This window comes from Ursus americanus, chromosome 18 (assembly GCF_024610735.1).
Source record: "Ursus americanus isolate L20-20 chromosome 18, mUrsAme1.1.p, whole genome shotgun sequence".
Taxonomy (NCBI): Eukaryota; Metazoa; Chordata; class Mammalia; order Carnivora; family Ursidae; genus Ursus; species Ursus americanus.
Genome location: NC_142144.1, coordinates 36,836,145 through 36,856,627, shown reverse-complemented (window position 1 = coordinate 36,856,627; position 20,483 = coordinate 36,836,145). Strand labels below are relative to the sequence as shown.

The 20,483-nt window shown below is 48.2% G+C and overlaps 2 protein-coding genes across 6 annotated transcripts in view; one reads left to right on the top strand and one right to left on the bottom strand.

Moving 5' to 3' along the window:
* The window catches only part of SPINK4 (serine peptidase inhibitor Kazal type 4), a 67,477-nt gene extending 62,557 nt beyond the window's left edge, over nucleotides 1-4,920 (top strand). For 3 of the 5 annotated variants that reach the window (XM_045780764.2, XM_045780763.2, XM_045780765.2), the window contains 3 exons: nucleotides 1,988-2,028; nucleotides 3,449-3,561; nucleotides 4,780-4,920. In XM_045780764.2, coding sequence (XP_045636720.1) covers nucleotides 1,988-2,028; nucleotides 3,449-3,561; nucleotides 4,780-4,825 — 200 coding nt within the window. In that variant the 3' untranslated portion in view covers nucleotides 4,826-4,920. The other 2 variants (XR_015727428.1, XR_015727437.1) reach the window with 2 other exon arrangements.
* Nucleotides 4,921-8,311: 3,391 nt separating this feature from the next.
* Nucleotides 8,312-19,972, bottom strand: BAG1 (BAG cochaperone 1). Its single transcript, XM_045780601.2, has 7 exons — nucleotides 19,710-19,972; nucleotides 18,200-18,328; nucleotides 16,210-16,292; nucleotides 14,366-14,479; nucleotides 12,099-12,206; nucleotides 11,068-11,130; nucleotides 8,312-10,542 (listed from the first exon to the last, which is right to left on the bottom strand). Exons 1-7 carry the CDS (start codon nucleotides 19,744-19,746, stop codon nucleotides 10,453-10,455), a joined length of 624 nt encoding a protein of 207 aa, XP_045636557.2. The 5' UTR covers nucleotides 19,747-19,972; the 3' UTR covers nucleotides 8,312-10,452.
* Between the last annotated feature and the right edge of the window lie 511 nt (nucleotides 19,973-20,483).

The window sequence follows — 20,483 nt, the reverse complement described above, 5'->3', positions numbered from 1 at the left end:
GCTCCAGGGAGCCTGCTTCTTCCTCTGCCTGCCGCTCCCCCTGCTTATGCTCTCTCTCTCTCTCTGACAAATAAATAAAATCTTTAAAAAAAAATACAAAACATTTCTGGGGCTAACTCGGTTGGTAGTACATGTGACTCTTGATCTCAGGATTCTAAGTTCGAGCCCCATGTTGGGTGTGGAGCCTACTTAAAATAAAAATTAAAACAAAACAAAACAAAACAAAAAACACAACATTTCTAACACCCCAGAAGCTACCCTCATGCTGGTGAGTCCCCTCCCTTACCCCACCCTCGAGGCAACCCTGCTTTTTTTCCCCACCATAAATTAGTTTGGCCTGCTCTAGAATGTCACATAGAAAGCTGTATTTATCCCCGGGCTGCCCTTGACCTTGGCCCAAGGTGCCCCTTCCGTGTAGTTTCTCGTCTTGTGTCCGGCTTCTTCTGCTCAGTGTGTTTTGAGATTCAGCCATGTTGTTGCATATGTCCGTTGTTTGCTCATTTTACTGCTGAGTGGTATCCCAGTGTACGTGTGTATCATAGTTTACCCATTCTGTTGAAGGACATTTGGATAATTTCTTCTTTCTAGTTTCATAATCATGGGAGGGTTTTGAGCAGTGTGGTGACAAGGCTGGATTTGCATCTTCATGCCTCGGTGCCATGCTTAAACAGCGTTTACCAAGGTCACTTCACCTCAATTTCCTTCTCCCTGTCTACCTTGGAAATCTCTTATAATAGCAGCCCCAGGAAAAGCTAAAACCACAGTGGCAGGCACACCTCCAATGATGGAGAACTCTCTATTTCTGGAGACAGCCTCCTTCACTGAGGCAGAGTTTCCACTGAGAGAAAATTCTGGAACTCAAACCTGCCTCCCTGCAGCCTCCTCACATGAATGGGCTCTGGCTTGTGAGGTTGAGAAGAGATCATCTCTCCCTCGGCCCCAGGACAGCCCTTTAGAGACTTCAGGCAGCATCCTGCCCTTCTCCAATTTACATAGATACCTTTCCTTCCACCCGTGGCATTAGCCGTGGCTCCGTTCCCTCATGTACCCGTCGTGTTCGCCAGTCACATCAGTTTGTTCATGTCCTGCAAGCAGGGCATCCAGACCTTGAAGGGCTGAGAGGCACGACAGTGTGCATGAAAAGCACCAGGCTGGGGAGTGACGGACCTGTGTGCGACCCCCGCTCTGCCCTTAACAAACTGTGTGGCTTTACCTCCCGAGCCTCTTTCATAGGTTGGATGAGTTCTGCAGATGGAGAGTCGCATGCAGTGTCTTGGGGGTGCTCACGGGGGTCTGCCCACGAGGGATGGGGGCAGTTGTGACGCACTGCAGCAGGAGCCCCCAGCGATCCTGCAGGGAGCTTTGGAGCTGGGGTGGCCTTTCCACATTGCTTCATAGAGACGAGGGGGTCTGGCCATTTTGCCAACATCCACCTGTCGTTGGATATTGCCTGTTCCCGGGCAGCAGGTGCGACCATGGGTGAGGCACTCTGTTCTCGGAGAGTCATTTCTAGGAAGGGACTCGCTGTGAGTGGCCAATACTCCCGGCAGCTGAGGAAACAAGCGCCTCAGTCCTGCCTGCAGGTGGGATGTGGGTAGCAGAGCACGGCCTCCACTGCCTCCTTCCTTCTCCGCTACAAGACAGTGACGGAGCTGGGAGGAGTAGTTAGCATCATGTGTTCTCAATGCCTGGTACATAGTAACTGAATTATTTTCATTATCATACGGGATAGAACAATCCCAGTGGGATCTGACTAATAAGATCAGGCTGGAGTATCACCTCCCTAACTCTAGATTTTCTGTCTCTGTTCCAGCAACCCAAGGTCACATCAGCTTTCTGGGATTCCCCACGGTCTGATGACTCAGTACCTCTTCCTGAGGAATTCCAGACTGGGTAGTAGCTGGAACAGGTCTCCTGAAACAGTCCTCAGACGCCAGACCTGTGCCTAGAGCCACCATCACCTAACTCTTACGTTTTTGCCTTTCAGAAGTGCCAGTGAAGGCAGCAAAGGTGATTTCCCCAAGGATGGTAAGGAAGACCCTTCCAATCTGGGCCCCAGGGCTGCTGTCCTAGTCTTCCTTCTGCATCCATGCTAAGAAACTAGCATTTTTCATTTTTCTTATTTATACTCCCGCTCAAAGAACTCTGATGGCTCCAAGGTGGCTAGGGTGGCCTCCTGAGCCTGCATGCTTCCCAGGTTAGGCCTTCCAGGCTGAGTTGGCCCAGCCCCTTTGCCAAGGTCTCAAACTTGGCTTCCAGGACCTTGAGAGATCTGCCCCAACCTGGTCTCCAGCAAAATCCCCTGCCGAGGCTCAGCAGGACTGAGCGCACTCTCTGTTTTGTGTAGTGAAGATGGACAGGCCACGGGGTTCAGGCCAGAGGTACCCTGGCCCCCCTGGTGTGTGCCAGCCTACCCCAACCACACCCCATTGGTCATCCATCCCTTCACTCTGGAGGACAGACACCAAGTTGTCCCTGAACCCTGGTTCCACCTTGGCCCTGGGTCTGACGTCCCCAGGGATCCCGAGGTGGTGGTGCTGGCCTCCCTGAGACCCTCAACCCAGCCTCCACCTAGATGAACAAGGAGGCCCCAATCCACCTTCCCATCCAGCAGCCTCAGCATCTCCACTGTCAGCCCATCAGACCCAGGCCTATTATTGTGCCAAAGAGCCAAGTACTTCTACATACGTGATTTCGATTAACCCTATGTGAGAAGAATACTACTATTCACTTACAGTGTTTGCAGAGGAAGAAACTGAGGCTCCAAGAGTGGAGATAGCTCTCACAACCTCACACAGCTCATCAGCGCAGAAGTCAGGCTCTCGGTCTTGTGACCGCCACCCCAGACTGCCTCTTTCACCCCATCCCACGCTCCGAGCTTCTACCCTGACCTCAGGTCTACCCTGAAACTCTTTCAAACTAGCCTCATTTAAGACCCAAGCCTTGTCCCATTTCTCCAGCCTTCCCGTACCAGGGGCCTGATGGGTCATGTCAGCCAGGGTGAGTGAAGGAGGCCTCAGTGAGGAGGGGCCCCCTGGGAATGCTGGTGGTTCTGTGTCCTGGGGTCCTCGTGGGGACCAGCAGCAGAGGTTCTAGTTAGACCCTCTGAAAAGTGTGTGAACCCATCCCTAGGAGCTTGAGGGCATAAACTCACCCGACACACAGAGACACAGACACAGACATAAACTTGGATGCCCGCAGACTTGGGGTCAGCAGACACAGAATCACACTTGTGCACACAGCCACAGCCCTACACCTAGTCATGCACACACACCTAAGCAAACATGCCAAGGCGCCCTGAGTGGTTAGTTTCATGCCACTGGACCAGCACTGGGACCTTCTAGAATCTGGCTCTTCCCTGGGACCCCTGACTCCAAGCAAAGTCCATGGGTCCCTCCTCACTGCCTCTGAATCCTGAGTGCCCTCCCTCCCTTCCTCTCTTTCACAGCCCATCTGTGAGCACATGGAGGAGTCTCCTGTCTGTTCCCAGACATCCAACCTGGTCTGTGGCACCGATGGAGTCACGTATGACAATGAATGTCAGATCTGCTTGATCCGGCTGTAAGTCCACCCCACATCTTCCCCTCAGCTTGCTTGGGTGGGCCCCATCTCTGGTGCATTCAAGTATGAAAGGAGCAAGACTTGACCTGACTCTTCCTTCACACACCTTGGCCTGAGAAGAATCCTCCAACACTGCCCCTAACAGAATGAGCACAAGTATATTTCAAAGAAGGCACATGGTTCCAAGGACAAAGCTAGTAGGGGGTCGGGGAGGGTGCAGAAACCCTGGGTTCTTTCCCTCGTTCTGCCCCTGACTAACTAGGTGACTTCATTTGTTCATTTATTAGTCCAGCCAACAATTATTTATTGAGCATCCAATATATGCTAAGCACTGGGGACACAACAGGGCATAAGCTAGACAGCATCCCCGACCTTCTGGGGGCATATGGTAGTTTAAGGAGGAAGCCAAGCTAATGGTCACCCAACTGTAGCATAGAATGCTCAGGGCTCAGATGGGGGCACCCAGGGTTCTGTGAGTGCAGGGCAAGGACAAGGGCAGGGAAGACATTCCAGCTAAGCTCTGAAAGATAAGTTGAAGTTAGCTTGGAAAAGGAAGGAACAAAAAAAGGTAATTCCAAGTAGTGAAATGAGTTTGGAAAGGTCTAGAAAGGAAAGTCTGTATTTGAGAAAATATAAGAAATTAGATACGCTGGATTATAAAGGCGAGTAGGGAGAGGCAAGAAATGAGTCTTGAGAGGCGAGAAGGGCCAGAATAATGACCTTTGTATGTCTGATCACTTGATCTCCTTTCTTCATTAATAAAACCCTTGAGCTGGGCCAGAGCTAAGCGAGATCATGGAAGAGAAGAGAGTCTTCAGAAGCTACAGCACTCTGGCCAGAGAGGCAGGAGAGCAGCAGGACACTTTCCTAACTTAGCTGGGAGGCAGTCGGGGTCTAGGTGGTTTGTGGGGCAATGATGTCTGGTGGAGGTGTGGCTAAAGTTCAAGACAGAGTCAGGGCTGGAGACAGATTCAGCAGCCATCAGACAGCATCAGACATCCCCGGAAGCTCAGATCTCCTGGGGGAGGGTGTGCAAGAGGGAAAAGCTATAGAGGATGTGCCCAGGGACCCCCAGAACCTGCCCTGTACCTACAATGGGTGGGGGAGGTGGGGAGAGCTCAGCTGGGTGTCTGGATAGACAGGGCCAGGCAGGGTCCCTGAAGGGTTTGTTTCAGTCCCTGATGAGATGGGCCTCATCTCTGTCTCCTGTGATCCTAGGAAAACCAAACAGGACATCCAGATCTTTAAGGATGGCAAATGCTGACCGCCATAGCAGCCTCTTAAGCCATGAAGCTTCAGGCTAGAGAACAGTGCTGGGAGTGGAGGATGTGACATGAATAAAAGATCCAGCCCAACTCAGCCAAGTGAGCCAGTGTCTTTGGGGACTCTGGTGAGGTAGTTGGTGGTGGGTGGGTGTGGTGGGGATTTTGCCCTGACCTCCCTACTTGGAATCTGATGTCTTCTCCATTGCTCCTCAACCCTGTCACAGGCTCCCCTAGCAGTCCCAGGTCTCTTCTGCTGCTTCTTTCTTTTTTTTTTTAAGATTTTATTTATTTATTTGACAGAGATAGAGACAGCCAGCGAGAGAGGGAACACAAGCAGGGGGAGTGGGAGAGGAAGAAGCAGGCTCATAGCGGAGGAGCCTGATGTGGGGCTCGATCCCATAACACTGGGATCACGCCCTGAGCCGAAGGCAGACGCTTAACAGCTGTGCCACCCAGGCGCCCCTCTTCTGCTTCTTGAAGAGGTCAGCCCCTGTCCCCAGCACAATTGTCTGCCCCAACCTGCTTGTCAAGAACCTAGTTGACCTCTGTACCCTCCACCATTGTCAGAGAGCAGGAACCAGCCTTTGGGAGAGTCCCACACCCCTCATGGCCTTCTCCCTGGGTTGTACCAGCACCCCAAGTCTTTTTTTTTTTTTTAATGATTTTTTATTATATTATGTTAGTCACCATACGGTACATCCCCGGTTTCCGATGTAAGGCTCGATGATTCATTAGTTGTGTATAACACCCAGTGCACCATGCAATACGTGCCCTCCTTACTACCCATCACCGGTCTATCCCATTCCCCCACCCCCCTCCCCTCTGAAGTCCTCAGTTTGTTTCTCATAGTCCATAGTCTCTCATGTTTCATTCCCCCTTCTGATTACCCCCCCTTTCTTTATCCCTTTCTTCCTCTACCAATCATCCTAGTTCTTATGTTCCATAGATGAGAGAAATCATATGATAGTTGTCTTTCTCTGCTTGACTTATTTCACTTAGCATTATCTCCTCCAGTGCCGTCCATGTTGTAGCAAATGTTGAGAACTCGTTCTTTCTGATAGCTGAGTAATATTCCATTGTATATATGGACCACAACTTCTTAATCCAGTCATCTGTTGAAGGGCATCTCGGCTCCTTCCACGATTTAGCTATTGTGGACATCAGCACCCCAAGTCTTACACACACAGAAACACATGCTGATACTACCACAGCTAATATTTAGGGAGTGTATACAGTGTATCTGAACTACTTGTTAAAATACTGACCTAGGTCTGTAACATTTAAAAACGGCTGCCCCAAGGCTTTGAGTGTGCCCCTGCACCTTGGCCACCCACAGCAGGATGACGTCCAGACCCTGCTCTATTCTTTTGGTCACCATCCATTCTGTTATTGTTGGCACTGGACACAACCCCAGGCATACATAGCACACATGTGCCTATACAATGGCCCACAAAAACACACAACATCCAGAAACCATCACAGAGGCCCTAGCCTGTGGTCCATGTCAAATAGACCCTCTTTTGGCCAAAACTAATAGAAGGAGCCACTTGATAATTGTGGCAGAGGAAAAGAGTATGGACAGGGGCCTGGCCAGTAGAAACAGTGTCACATGGACTCAGATTCCTGCTTTAGGGTGGGCAGACAGAGCAGGAAATGTGCTGTGGGAAAACACACTGGGAAGAAAGCCGGTGCAGGGAAGGCAGGAACCAGCATTCCCTAGACAACTGAAATGGGGACATGGGCAGGAACTGTGGCTGATAGATCTGCAGGTGGCAGGGACTGGTAACAGAAATTTTGCTCCTCTCCTGCATGGGAATGATGCAGGATTAAGTTTGGCGGTGAGAAATCCAACTGCCAAAATAACAGTGGCTTAAACAGTTAATTTCTCTCACACATAGACCTATGCAGTGCTCTAACTTCATTCTCCTTATATATCATTACTCTGCCATCCTCATCAGTTTCCCCTTCAATGTACAAGACAGCTGCTTGAACTCCAGCCATCATGTCTACATTCCAGTCCACAGAGAGGCAAAGAAGGGCACTCTACTGCCTCTGAAGATGCTTCCCATAAGATGTACACACTCTGCTTACATCCCATTGCCTAAAATGTAGTCTCCTGGCCAGCTAGCACAAGGAGACCGGGAAAAATTGTTATCTGGCTGGCTATGTGTTAAGCTGAAAATTAGTTCACTTATAGGAGGAGAGTGAGTATCAGTGATCTCTAAGCCTCTGCCCTAAGTGGGAAGCCCCTCTTACACTCAGGTCGCATAGCTTCTCAGCCAAGCTTCCTGTTGGTGACCCTCCCCTCCCAGGCTTCCACACCCTTGATGAGGAATCCCAATGATTTACACCTGGACAATGTGCCAGGTGCCAGGGATCACCATGGGAATACCTAATTCCCCACGTTACAAATGTGGAAACTTGGCCCTGTCTCTGGAAGAATAACAGTGGGCCCCTAAAGGCCCTACCTAGGGCATGTGATCCTGCTGCCCTGGCCCATTACTGATCGGCCAAGAAATTCTCCACCAGGATTTTTTGAATCACAAATAAGGAAAGAGGCAGTTCCTCTCTGGTAGTGAAGATGTAAGATGTGTGAAGTGGGGTTGCTGATAGCCATGTTTCCCACTTTGTGGAAGAAGCAGGATTGAGAGAATGATGCCAGCATGCAAAGAAAGAGGTGCAGAGAGTGATTCCAGGCTGTGTTTGAATTCCTGAAGCCCAACTGCCCTTGAACATCCCAAGGCCATGTGGAATAACTTGACATCCTGCCAATAAATTTTTTTCTTTCCTTTTTTTAAAAAAAGGTTTATTTATTCATTTAGAGAGAGAGCGGGCAAGCGGGGGTGGGGGGGCAGGGGGAGAGAGAATCTCAAGCAGACTCCCTGCTGAGCACAGAGCCCCATGCGGGGCTCAATCTCACGACCCTGAGATCATGACCCGAGCCGAAACCAAAAGTTGGATGCTTAACCAGCTAAGCCACCCAGGCGCCCCAATAAATTTTCTATTTCAACAGACTCTTTGGAATTCAGTTTCTGGTGCTTTTAGTTAAGAGTCCCAACTACCAGAGGAAGAAGGACTTCTCAGAGAAGGTAACGTTAACGCTGAATCTTAAAGGATAAGTAGAAACTGTTGACTAAACAATGTATGAGAGAATTCTTCTAGCTCTGTGAGGCTGAAGGATGTTTACGGGATCACAAAGCCCCATTGGCTCCCCTTATAGTAGGACTGGCCATGTCCCAGAAAAGTGGGCAGCTGAGGAGTGTTCTCTCCCTGTTCACAGGCAGAGACACCCTGTGGATGTGCAGATCTGTGGGGGTGGGGGGGCTTGTACACAGGCCCCAGTCACCACCCTATACACGGGCCCAGTCGCCCATGCCTCTCTTCTCCACCCTTAAATCAAACAATGGCTGTTGATGCTGTAAATTCCCGTGCTGACAGAGTGTAGCCGTGGGAATTTCATTGTAGATGTGTGCGATCAACATTCATTCATTCTCCAAATATTTATTGAGCACCTATTGTAAATAGACAATGTGCTTGAAATATGCTGTGAACAAGACAAAGAAGCCCCTTAACCCAAGAAATTTAGAGTCTAGGGTTAGAGGTAAATATTAATCAAATAATCCCACAAATAAATCATGGTTTATCATGCTATTTATCATAAAGAAAAGTTATGGCAAATTGTGAAAGGATATCACCTGGGGGTTTGATATGTTCTCTGACAGAAGATGAGGTTTCTCCATGGAAGAGACATTTGAGTTAGGTTCATAACTAGGTAACAGGAGTTACCTAGGAAAGGGGTGGGGTCGGGGTGGGAAAGAGATGGTGAGGAGCTGTCCAAACAGAGGAACAGCATATGCAGAGACCCCAAGGCAGGAGAAGGCACAGAGCATCTGGAAGACCAGCGTGTCTAACAGCAGACAGCCAACAGGCCAGTGGCTGGGGCTGAAAGGGAGAGCACACAGGGTAAGGACTTGGCCTCTAGCCTCAGGGGACAGACATGCTGAGATGTGCACTTTATGACCACTCCGGCTGCTCTGTAGAGAAGCTGCTGTGCAGAAGGCCAGAGGGGAAGTGGAGAGCACCAAGGGAGAAGGAGGGAGAGGGACAAGGAGAGGAAGACAGAGGGGAGGGAGAGAGCCCATGGTGTGGGGAGGCGGTATAGTGAAGAGTGTGGGCTCTGAATCAAACCACCTAGCTTTATATCCTGGCTTTGCCACTTACGACCTTGAGAAATTACCTAAGCTCTCTGCTTCCTCACCTCGAACACAGGGACAGTATCTGTCTGCCTCTTAGAATGTATGAGGATTAAATGACTAATATACCTGAAGAACTTAGTACCTGGCACACAGGGACTTCTCATTACATGTTTTGGCCCAACGCCACACAGCGACCATATAAAAACTCAGATACATACTGAACTGTTGATTCAAGTGGGAAGTGGGCCAGGCTGGGCTGAGCCTCATCCACTTGCTCACCCCTATCCTAGGTCCCGCCTGCACAGGCCTAAAGTAAGGTCGGCCTCAGAGTGGCCTATTGGAAGCCTGTCTCCTGGGCACTGTGTGAAAAAATGGGGTGACAGCAGCTGACCCGGTTAAGAGTTCTAGGATACAGGGCTACTTTTGACTTTATTCAACACAAATTATAGCTAGAACTACAGAAGGCGTTTGCTTTTCATAGTTCATCAAAAAAACATTTAAACATTTTTTGCTTGCTGATGTGTACATAAACTGCTTTTTTAAAAAAGTAACACTGGAGGGGGCCACAAAACAAATAGAACAGCCTTGAAGGAAACATTGACCTCAGAAGGGTACAATGAACAGAAATGCCTTTGAGGAACACTTTAGAAGTTCATGGTTGCCTTCACCACGTGCCTCACTGTGGATCCTCTCTCTATCTCCCGCGAGCCCTACTTGTGACCTGGTTTCAAGCAGAGATTCAGTCATTACTAGGTTCTAACCTTCTAAAGATTTACTTAAGGACAAGCAAGTCCACACATATCAATACAAGCCCTACCCCAAGAATGTGCCTCTGAGATCTAGGGGCCTGTGGTTGGGCAGGGTCACTGGGAGGTAAGGACACCAACCTCACCAACAACGCAGCCACCTGTTCCAGAATTCGGTTACAACGAGGGATACTTGGGACTACCCTGTGTGCCAAACACCTGTTCTGAGCCACTCCCAACATTCCTGACTAGATGTAACCTCCTGGTGATTCTGGGTTACATCGACAGGCTACAGAATCAACAAGGGCAAAAAGTCCTCATGAATCTGAAGATGGGGGTGGCCTATAAACCCAGAATTACTCCAACACAAATCAGAGGTCTCGCCAGCCCAAGAAAATACCCCAACGTCGAAAGAGCTGGGAAGATGGGCAGGGGAGGCCCTCTCCAGAAAGGTGGGCTGCCGGACGGCACAGCCACACAGAGGCAGAATGAGAAAACAGACAGAAGCTCTACTTCGGACTGCAGACAATACTTGTTCACTGAGAACAGGGGTAAGTGCAGGAAAACTGGCAAGTGGCCAACTATCCCCAGCAGCCCTGGAGAAATCAGGTCACTTCTATCCTGGAGAGGGCAGAGCTGGTTGGCGCTGTTCTTCAGGGCAGCCCCGCCTCTCTCTGCCTCACCTCACTCGGCCAGGGCCAAGTTTGTGGACTGTAGCCGCTCTGTCTCCTGGCAGATGTTCTGCTCCACCGTGTCACACTCCGCTAGGAATGCCTGAAACACGAATGCCAGACAGTGAGGGACCATCCAGGGCTAGCCGCCCCCTGCCCAGGCAAGGCTCTTTGCTCAGCCATTATGGGGAACCCGCGGGTGACTGACCCAAAATGGGCTGTGGAGGGAGGGAGGGAGCCAGCCTGGGTTCCCAGGTAAGGGGAGGGAGGCAGAGGGCAGTGTAGGACCAGGGTTTCTGGCAACAACCCCCGAGAAGGGTGGTGAGGACAGGAAGCCTTGCCACTGTCCTGCACAATTTCAGGGAACAGTGTTCACATGAATAGTGCCTCCTGGAATTGTGTAATGTGGCAGTCATACTGTTCTCTGGTGATCTTCCTCCCCAGTCAGTTTAAATTCAAATATAATTACAGGGACATGAAAGGAGCTCTTTTCTTATTTCTGGGCTCATGAAATAACAACCAAAAGAAAGTCCATACCACACATCACACCTCTACCCTATCCTACTCTGAACAGATAAACACACACACCAACACATTAAACGTTATAAGGCTTCACCACACAACTCACCTGAATCCTTTTCACCAAACCCTTCCTTTTCAGTCTACTGTCTTTGAAATTTTCCGGCAGAATCTGTGGAAAAATAAGTTAACACATCAATAATCTCAATAAAAGTGACGTAACAACACAACAAAATACCCACAGTACACCAACATGAATGAGGGGTGCATGTTCAGGAATGATGTCCCTTGATCTGTATCCTACATGGCCCTTCCCATAACTCTCACCCCTATAAAAGCTCCTTTTGTTCTCAGTGTCTGGGCCATGGAAACTGATCTGTAACATGGATTTTGTCCTTTCTCTGTTTCCTATGTACATGTCCTGGCCATGCCATAAGCTCACTGTGCTTCTTTACAACCTCTGACTCCCCTAGAATCCCAGGCAAAGTAATTCACCCTCAAAAATGAGGCATCGGGGTGCCTGGGTGGCTCAGTTGTTAAGCGTCTGCCTTCAGCTCAGGTCATGATCCCAGGGTCCTAGGATCGAGTCCTGCATCAGGCTCCCTGCACAGTGGGGAGTCTGCTTCTCCCTCTGCCCCTCACCCCCGCTCGTGCTCCCTCTCTCTCAAAAATAAATAAAATCTTTAAAAAAAAAATGAGGTAGCAGGCTAGAAATATCGTTAATGTCATTCTATAAAAGGGAATGTGGGAGTCGATGATTCTCACCAGTCTCACAAGAGCTGGGTCTGACTGACTTCTGTATAGGTAATGAGCCCAGTGGGCTATCAGTCACGTGAGTAGCACGAAGCCTTTGTCTCTCTGACCATAAAATCACAGTCCATTTGGGTCCCAACATTGTGAGGATTAGGTGCTTTCAGCATACAGACATAAAAATGACAAAAGCCCTATGTTGGTGGGACATGAGTGCCTAAAAATCTGGAACTATCTTGTCTTTCTGTGTATCCACCAAGGACTGAGCAGTGTCTGGCACACAGCAGGCGCTTAATATGCTCAGACAATAAGGGTGCATTACTGAAAGAGTGATACTGACTGAAACATAGTCAAAGGAAACTAGTTCTTCTCAGCTGAATGTGTACTTACCAGTGTGTCAATCTCTTCCAAGATCTTCATAAATTGCTCGATTGTGGCTTTTACTCTCCTATCGAGTTTGCAGAGAGCTTCAGCTTGCAAATCCTTGGCCAGGAAGCCCTGTGCAGGAATAATGCATTATTGCAATACTGTCAGCCTCGAGGCTGACAGAAAACTTGAGGCCAAGGCACTGATGAAGCAGCTACACCCTGAGCCCACATTCGCCTAATAGGTTGGGCCAGACCTCAGACCCACAACTTTATCTCTTGGAGAAAAGAGCCACCCCATGCACTGGAATGGGCTGCAGGCCACTCTAGCTCACATGGCCCACTGCGGCTGCTAATGCCTCCTGGGGCCTGGCTCTGGTGAAGCCTCCAGCCACCAGTGTATACCCACACGCAAGAGGCAGACGTTAAGAACGCAGGGTGTAGAGTGACAGGCCCAGACTTGAATTCTGACTGCCATTTACAGGCTTGAAATCTTGAACAGTTTCTTAACCTATCTGAGCCTTAATTAAGTCCTCACTTTTAAAATGGAGATTATGGTACCCACACCCCAGAGGGTTACTATGAGGATAAAGAGGAACATATATGTAGACTCTTAATATAATTCCTGACACAGACATGTGTTAACAAACGGCAGCATTTACATTGCTTTTATTAAACTGTCTTGCTGTTTATTCACATTGCTTGGCCTAGTGATCAGTTAGCTGGTGACAATGGGTAGACAGCCGGGATCTCCGAGGATGTTTATCAAAGATGTAAATTTGACCACATGCAGTAAAAGCTTTAAACATTAGCCAGCAATTCCAAGTCAAAGAATTTATTTTACCCCCCAAAAATAATCAGAAATGGTCAAAAAAGATTTATGTCCAAGGATGTTCAGAGAAGCATTAACACATAATGCTAAAATAACATCAGGTGATGAACAATAGAGTATTGGTTAGGGAAACCATGATACGTTCATATATGTTACAATACTATGCAAGTTTTGAAAAGTATGATCATTTTTTTTAAGATTTTATTTGACAGAGAGAGAGGGCGAGTGAGCATGAGCGGGGGAAGGGGCAGAGGGAGAAGCAGACTCCCCGTTGAGCAGGAGCCTGACACAGGGCTCAATCCCAGGACCCTCGGATCATGACCTGAGCCAAAGGCAGACACTTAACTGACTGAGCCACCAGGCACTCCAAGTATGGTCATTTTTAATGACACAGGAAAATGTTTAATTTTTTTATCCAATAAAAGAACAATTTACAAAGCGTACACAACACTATATCAACTTTTTTAAGATGCAAAAACATATTCCAGTCTTTAGTATTGGTTATCTTTTGAGTCAGGGCCCTATAGGTATTAATGCCCATATGTTTACCTAAAAGTTATACAATTAGTATGATCACTTTTGTAATTAAAACAGAAACCTACATCTATTAACATTATAAACTGAGAGGGAAAAAAAATATGTGGTTTGGGGCTAGTTCACAATCTTACTTAGTTTAAGATTTCATCTATCCATTTGAAAGAGGGAGTACAAGCAGGAGCAGCAGCAGCGGGAGAGGGAGAAGCAGGCTCCCCGCTGAGCAAGGAGCGCGACATGGGGCTCGATCCCAGGACCCCAGGATCATGACCCAAGCAGAAGGTAGCCGCTCAACCGACTGAGCCACCCAGGCGCCCCCTTACTTAGTTTCAGTACCCCTTCTCTAATACAAGGAATTGAACAGGATTACTCCCCGCTAAGATCAAGCTCAACTTGGACCTTTTATGCATCAACAAAATGTTCTTTGTCTTGCTAAACACATCATAACAGCTGGGCCTGAGAGAAGCTACCTGTTCTATTTCAGACAATACATGATGCTGGCATGGCAGGTGCTCTCCTAGGAGCACGAACGGATGCTGGCTGGGGTCTGAAAATAGCAATAATAATAACAGTTATAAAGCACTTAGTAGGCATCAGACTCAAACTACATCATCTTTTTTACAGTTTGTTTTTTTTTAAGTAAGCTCTATGCCCAATATGGGGCTTGAACTCACAGCCCTAAGATCAAGAGTCACGTGCTCTACCGACTGAGCCAGCCAGGCGCCCATCAAACTGCATCATTTAATCCTCACACCAACCCTAAGAGGAGGTACCATCATTTTTCCCTTTTTACAGATGAGGAACTTGAGACAAGGCAAACTTGCCCATAGTAATAGAAAGGGTAAAGCCAGGATCTGAACCCAGGGAATCAGACTAGAGAGCCTGCCCTCACAGCCACACATCTGTATCTCCCCAAAGAGAGTGACCTGTTGGATTCCAGTAAGCTCTTCATTCAACTCTTCCAGGTGGGCAGCTATCTTCTCCACAGACTTCTCCAAATCTTTCAACTTCTTTAGTTCAATCTCTTCCTCTGGACTGTTCTAAAATGTTTAAGAACAGAATGAAGTCAATAATCACGAAGAACAGTAGCTTCTGACTGGAAAGAAAAAAAAATCTGACCGCAACTGGGCTAAACCACTCACCTTGAAAAAATAGCCTTAACTCTGCTGCTTCTTGGAAAGCAAGCTGGAGGGTTACATATGAAGGTTTTCTACCTACAAAGACTCTACACTAGAGAGGATACTAAGTAAACATTCTGCAAGGACCCAGTCAGCTTGGGCTGAGAGAATGGATTCAAGTGGGGCTGATCAAGTGGGGCTGATCAGCAGCTGACTCCAGACTGAAGCTTCCAGGGGGAACAGATTACGGTGGACACCTGTGAGGAGTCGGGAATGGTGAGACAGGTGCAATTCTACCGTCCCTTTAAATGAATGCGTAAGTGCCACCCACCAACTGAGCTCTCCCATTTAATAAGATGATGATAATGATGAATACTTCTGTTGAGCATTCCCTCCACTATACTAAACACTTTATCTGTACGATTGTTTTAAGCCTTACTACAACCCAGTGAGGAAGGTAGTGTTTTAGATGATGAAACTGAGGTTTAATGTAAAGTAACCTAAGGTCACACAGCCCAAAAGAGGTGGAACTGAGACTTGAATCAGACTTGGCTTCACACACCCCAGGGCAGCTTCAATTAGGGGTTCGAGAATTTCTTCAAACTCAACCCTTAGGTTCTGCCCATTGCCCAGAACTATTCTCCCTGACCCTTGAGAAAGAAATCTAGAATATTTCCCCTTCTCTCATCTAAACAATAAGTAGTCAGGGCCAGCAACTTCCTGCTTTTATACTACCCCAAATTGTTCACATTGTTCTTTGTGGCCAAATCCTGAGTGCCATCCTGGCTGTTCTGTGGCTGGACTAGATCTTCTTTGCCTCCACGTTGCTAATCTCTGCCCTCTCTCCACTCTGAATCAGCCACCTCACTCAAAATAAGGAAACTTCCTGACCAACAAGTTCACTGTGTCACAATGCAGGGCTGGCCATAGCCCTCTCTCATCACTACTGGGGCTACTGTCCTCACTAACTGGCTCTTTTTCCTCCCTTAGTTCTTTTTTTTTTTTTTTTTTTTTTTTTGGTAAAAGATTTTATTTCTTTATTTGACAGAGAGAGAGAAGCTGGCTCCCCCCTGAGCAAGGAGCCCAATGCAGGGCTCAATCCCAGGACCCTGGGATCATGACCTGAGCTGAAGGCAGACACCTAACTGAGCCACCCAGGCGCCCCTTCCTCCCTTGGTTCTTTAGTCTGAACCTTTCTTTCCAGCCAAAGAGGGCTTTCCCTCGTGGAATATTTTAGTGGAAAGGGTGTTTAAAGGGAGAGAGACTCATGAAATTTGCAGACGACTTCTTTTAAAAATCTATAGGCTTATTTTAACAAAAGTTTCTCTTGCAAATCCCCTCCAAGTCAGTAAGGCCTGACTCAGGCACCATTTTAACCAAATTGAGATCCACCACCATTACAAGAGCTACGTTATTAAAGCAGCATTAACTGTTCATAATTCCCAGAGCAAAAGCAATAACCAACAGGAGCCGGAGGGCATGAGAATAACAAACCTAGCAACCCCATCAAATAAACGGAACTACATCTGTTTAGAGAGAGCTATTTCACTAATGTAGAATCTGGGTTCCCAATTTGGCCTTTTAAATAGAAATATGTATAAAAGAACTTAGTCATTTGATTCTGGGGTATTCTGGTAGAAAAAGCAATTTACCTTCTTCCCAATTAACATGACTCGGCAACCATTTTGTATTCCGAGTGCTGACAATGGCTTCTCCATTTCCTTCAGAGATTTTCCTGAAAAGAGACGTTATGCCAAGTGGTAACAATTGTACAACACTAAAAATAGATTTCAGTAAGTGTGTTCACTAATGAGAAGAGGATAAATTGGTTAATTTTTCCAAAGGTATCTTGATCCAGTAATTTCACTTCAGATTTTATCCTAAACAAGTAACTGGACAGTGCCTGCACAGTAAGTGTTATAAAGTAATCTTCAGTGCAACCTAAATCATAATAGTGAGAAACTAGAAAGAGACAAACATTTAGGAACAGGGGGCTAATTAACCATACATCAGTAAAATAGAAGACTTTGTAGGCACTAAAGCAATTTTTCAGGAAACTTCAACGCCACATTAAATGTTGATGGTTCAGTTTTATAAGAAAAATGTTATAAAAACTGTATAGTCAATATAATCTGTTTTGTCAACTACACACACACACAAATAAAAACCCACACTTCAGGATGCCTGTAAAAATGGATAGAAATATGCTAAAATGTAACGAGAGGTTTTATCCAGAACATTTTCTTCTTTGTGCTTTCCTCTATTTTGAAACATGGATTTCTACGGCCTTTTATAATTCCATAATAAAATGTTTTTAAAAAGAAAACACAAGGGGCGCCCGGGTGGCACAGCGGTTAAGCGTCTGCCTTCGGCTCAGGACGTGATCCCAGCGATCTGAGATCGAGCCCCACATCAGGCTCTTCTACTATGAGCCTGCTTCTTCCTCTCCCACTCCCCCTGCTTGTGTTCCCTCTCTCGCTGGCTGTCTCTATCTCTGTCGAATAAATAAATAAAATCTTAAAAAAAAAAAAAAAAAGAAAACACAAGGAGTTGCATTATAACATATAAATAAAAATGCTTCCCATCGGGGCGCCTGGGTGGCACAGCGGTTAAGCGTCTGCCTTCGGCTCAGGGCGTGATCCCGGCGTTATGGGATCGAGCCCCACATCAGGCTCCTCCGCTAGGAGCCTGCTTCTTCCTCTCCCACTCCCCCTGCTTGTGTTCCCTCTCTCGCTGGCTGTCTCTATCTCTGTCAAATAAATAAATAAAATCTTTAAAAAAAAAAAAATGCTTCCCATCACTAAATTCTTTTTTTTTTAAAGATTTTATTTGTTTGAGAGAGAGAGAACATGAACAGAAAGAGGGACAGAGGGAGAGGGAGAAGCAGGCTCCCCACTGAGCAGGAAGCCCAGACACGGGGCTCGATCCCAGTACCCTGGGGCCATTCTGTGAGCTGAAGGCAGATGCTTAACTGACTGAGCCACCCAGGCACCCCCCCCATCACTAAATCCTTTAAGGGATAAATTCGTGGGATGAATTTGGCCCCATCAGACACCATGATAACGAGTTCCCATGGGAATGGGAAGAAAGAATGGGGATAGAGAGGGGGTGGGGCCTAGCAGAAATCAGCATCATCTACTGGGCCTGCCACATCCAGGCCTCTGGTAAGCTTGTTCAACATCTTCTGTGTCAGCACTATGCTGAGCACTGGACACAGCAGTATATTCCCTCATAGAGTTAGTTATTCTAACAGAGAAATCAGATGTTCAGCAACTATGACAACAATTATTTAATAGTAATTCCAATACAAGTTATGCAGAAGAGTTGGTAGGTAGTGCCATATACACATATGATGGGAAGAGGATCTAACTTAGCCAGGGAAGACTACCCATGTGCTTGCACCAAAAATGGTAAGATTTCTGCCATCCTCATGGGACACTTCAACTCTAATACCTGTCCAAGTGTTTGAAAATGTCCAGTACATAGTAGGTCCTCAATAAAATGTGTTGAAGGAATGGATGAATAAACAAGCAAATAAGAATTATCGCAGCTTAAAAACTAAGAGTTATCATTAGTAAGGTTAAGTAGTTTTAAATAGGCCCTTTAGCCATAAAGACTCAAAGCTGGAAGAGAAATGCCTACCCTTAAATATAAGTTTCTGAAAAGGCAGTGGGACTCCTGTGGCCTCTTCAACAACCTGGGCCAGGTCTTGGACAATTGGCTCACTACAGCCCTGTTGCGGGGTAACATGAAGATCGTGCTTCTCATTGCCTGGGGAGAGAGAAGAGTGTTTGATGAAGAAAACTCTTTCACATAAACCAATACAGGCTGACACTTTATTATATTTATTTACCCAGCCTTCAAGGCCCAGTTCATTTGCCACCTACTCCAAACAGCCTGTCCCCCCATCTTCCCAGCTTTGTCTGGTGACCTGTTCGAGGATTTTTGTTTCCTCTATAATAATAACTAACAATTTAGTGATATCAGCTAGCATTTTAAGCACTTAACATGCATAAAGGAGTGGCGGGGCTCATTTCAAACATTATCTAACTTAATTCTCAGAACAACCCCCTGAAGTGGGTACTACCTATATTAATCTGCCTTTCACAGACAGATAAGCAAACTAAGTTCAGTCCAGTTAAGAACTGCCTATGGAGACTCAACTGAGGAGTCAGAACTTGACTTCAGATCTGATTCCTAAGGCCATGCTTTTCATCACAAGCCATCTGCCTCCTGTGGCCTAACTGCCCTGTACTCTGTAATGTTCTTGTCTCCTTTGCTGTCATGAGTAAGGGATTATTTTTCCTCCAAGTCTGTCCCACTGGGCACACCTGGGCACATACATGGTTGGTGCTCAGTAAATAGACAATGAGTGAGTAAATTCAAACAGCAAAAAACTTCTTTTTGAACCAGGAGCGTCAATTCTTTTCCAGGTTGTGGACAGTGAGGAGACAGCCCATGCCCAGTGCATATGCCAAGCCTTGAGCCTGCACAAGAGCCCCATGAAATTAATGGGACAGGTGCTACCAACTCTACTTCACAAGGAAGAAACCAGAAGCCTAGAAAGGAGATATCCCAAGGTCATTCAAAACTGAAGGATCTAGAATGCTGGTCTTCAGATTCTGAGGCTCTGGGGACTCTCCTAGTCCTGGGAAGACTTTATAGACTCAGCTCTTGAGACGACTGACTTTGTTTAGATCCACGTCAACTTCAATAGTTGACAGACCCAAAGGGTGCCCAGAGTGTATGCTTGGAGCCACAGCCCACTCAAACAACGGACATGAGTTTAGGCTCAGCACACACATAGGTGTCCAGACACACAGCAGTCATGCACGACACGGCCAAATACAGTCCTGATACAAAGACCCACAATAGCTGCGCAGGCACACACTAACACACACAACCAGGACGACGACATGAAGCACGGACACCGAGGATAAAACAAATGGCCTGAGTCAAAATACACTGGCCACTGGAAAGGTGTGCTGACACAAGACCCGCCCCAAAAGCCGGACAAACACAAACAAGACGCCACACTTCAGGACGCCAGAACCAACACAAGAACACACGCTTTTGGAGGATCCCCGCCGGACTTTGGTAGCCCTGCACCGCGCCCACCCGGCACGGAGCCCACCCGGTCGTCCGAGCTCACTGTGGGTGACGGTCACGCTGAGTCCGGCTGCCGCCATTTCCTCGCTCTGGGCCACCTCTTCGTTCCGGACCACCTCTTCGCTCCGGGCCACTTCTTCGCTCCGGGCCACTTCTTCGCTCCGGGCCACCTCTTCGCTCCGGGCCTCCTCTTCGCTCCGGGCCGAGCGAGGCCGCACTTTCTTCACCCGCGGCCTGCGAGCGCCGGCGGCGGCGCCCCTGGTGGATCTGGCATGCCGGCTGGCCGCACTCCGGACGGATGATCGCTGAGAGGGAGGCGGGCCGCGCTCGGCCGGGGGCACCGACTGGCGCGGCTCCCGGCCCGGCCGAGGGGCGCGCCGCCGGGGACCCAGCCGCCCCCGTTCGCCTCGCAGTCTCCGCGCGCCACTGCGCTCCGCCAGACCCGCGCTTGTTGACCACCCAGCGGTGGGCGCTAAGCTCGGCGCCTCGCAACCCTGCCCGGCTACTTCCCCTCCCAGCCCCACCCCTGCCCACCCAGACCAGTCCCGGCCCTCCCGGCCAGCCCGGCCCGCCTGGCCTACCGGCCCCGCCCCTCGGAGCAGGCCCCGCTCTGGCCCCGCTGTATTCGGCCAAAGCTGCCCCGGCCCCACCCACTCAACTGAGGCCCCGCCCCGCTCATCAGGAACCCCGCCCCACGCCCTTCACCGAGGCCACGCCCCTGCCGACTGTCCGCCACCTCCAACCTCCCGGAGCTCTCCTTCCCCGGAAGGCCGCGCTGAAAACCCGGAAAAAGTGTCGGGAAACTCCAATAGGCACA

What these genes read in the sequence shown, in the direction of transcription:
- BAG1 (XM_045780601.2), bottom strand. Translation starts at nt 19,746, where the DNA reads ATGGCGGCAGCCGGACTCAGCGTGACCGTCACCCACA. An exon ending in CAGCGTGACCGTCACCCACA is followed by an intron (nt 18,329 to 19,709) that starts GTGAGCTCGGAC and finishes CTCTCTCCCCAG; the next exon opens with GCAATGAGAAGCACGATCTT. An exon ending in GTTTGGTGAAAAGGATTCAG is followed by an intron (nt 10,543 to 11,067) that starts GTGAGTTGTGTG and finishes TTCGTGTTTCAG; the next exon opens with GCATTCCTAGCGGAGTGTGA.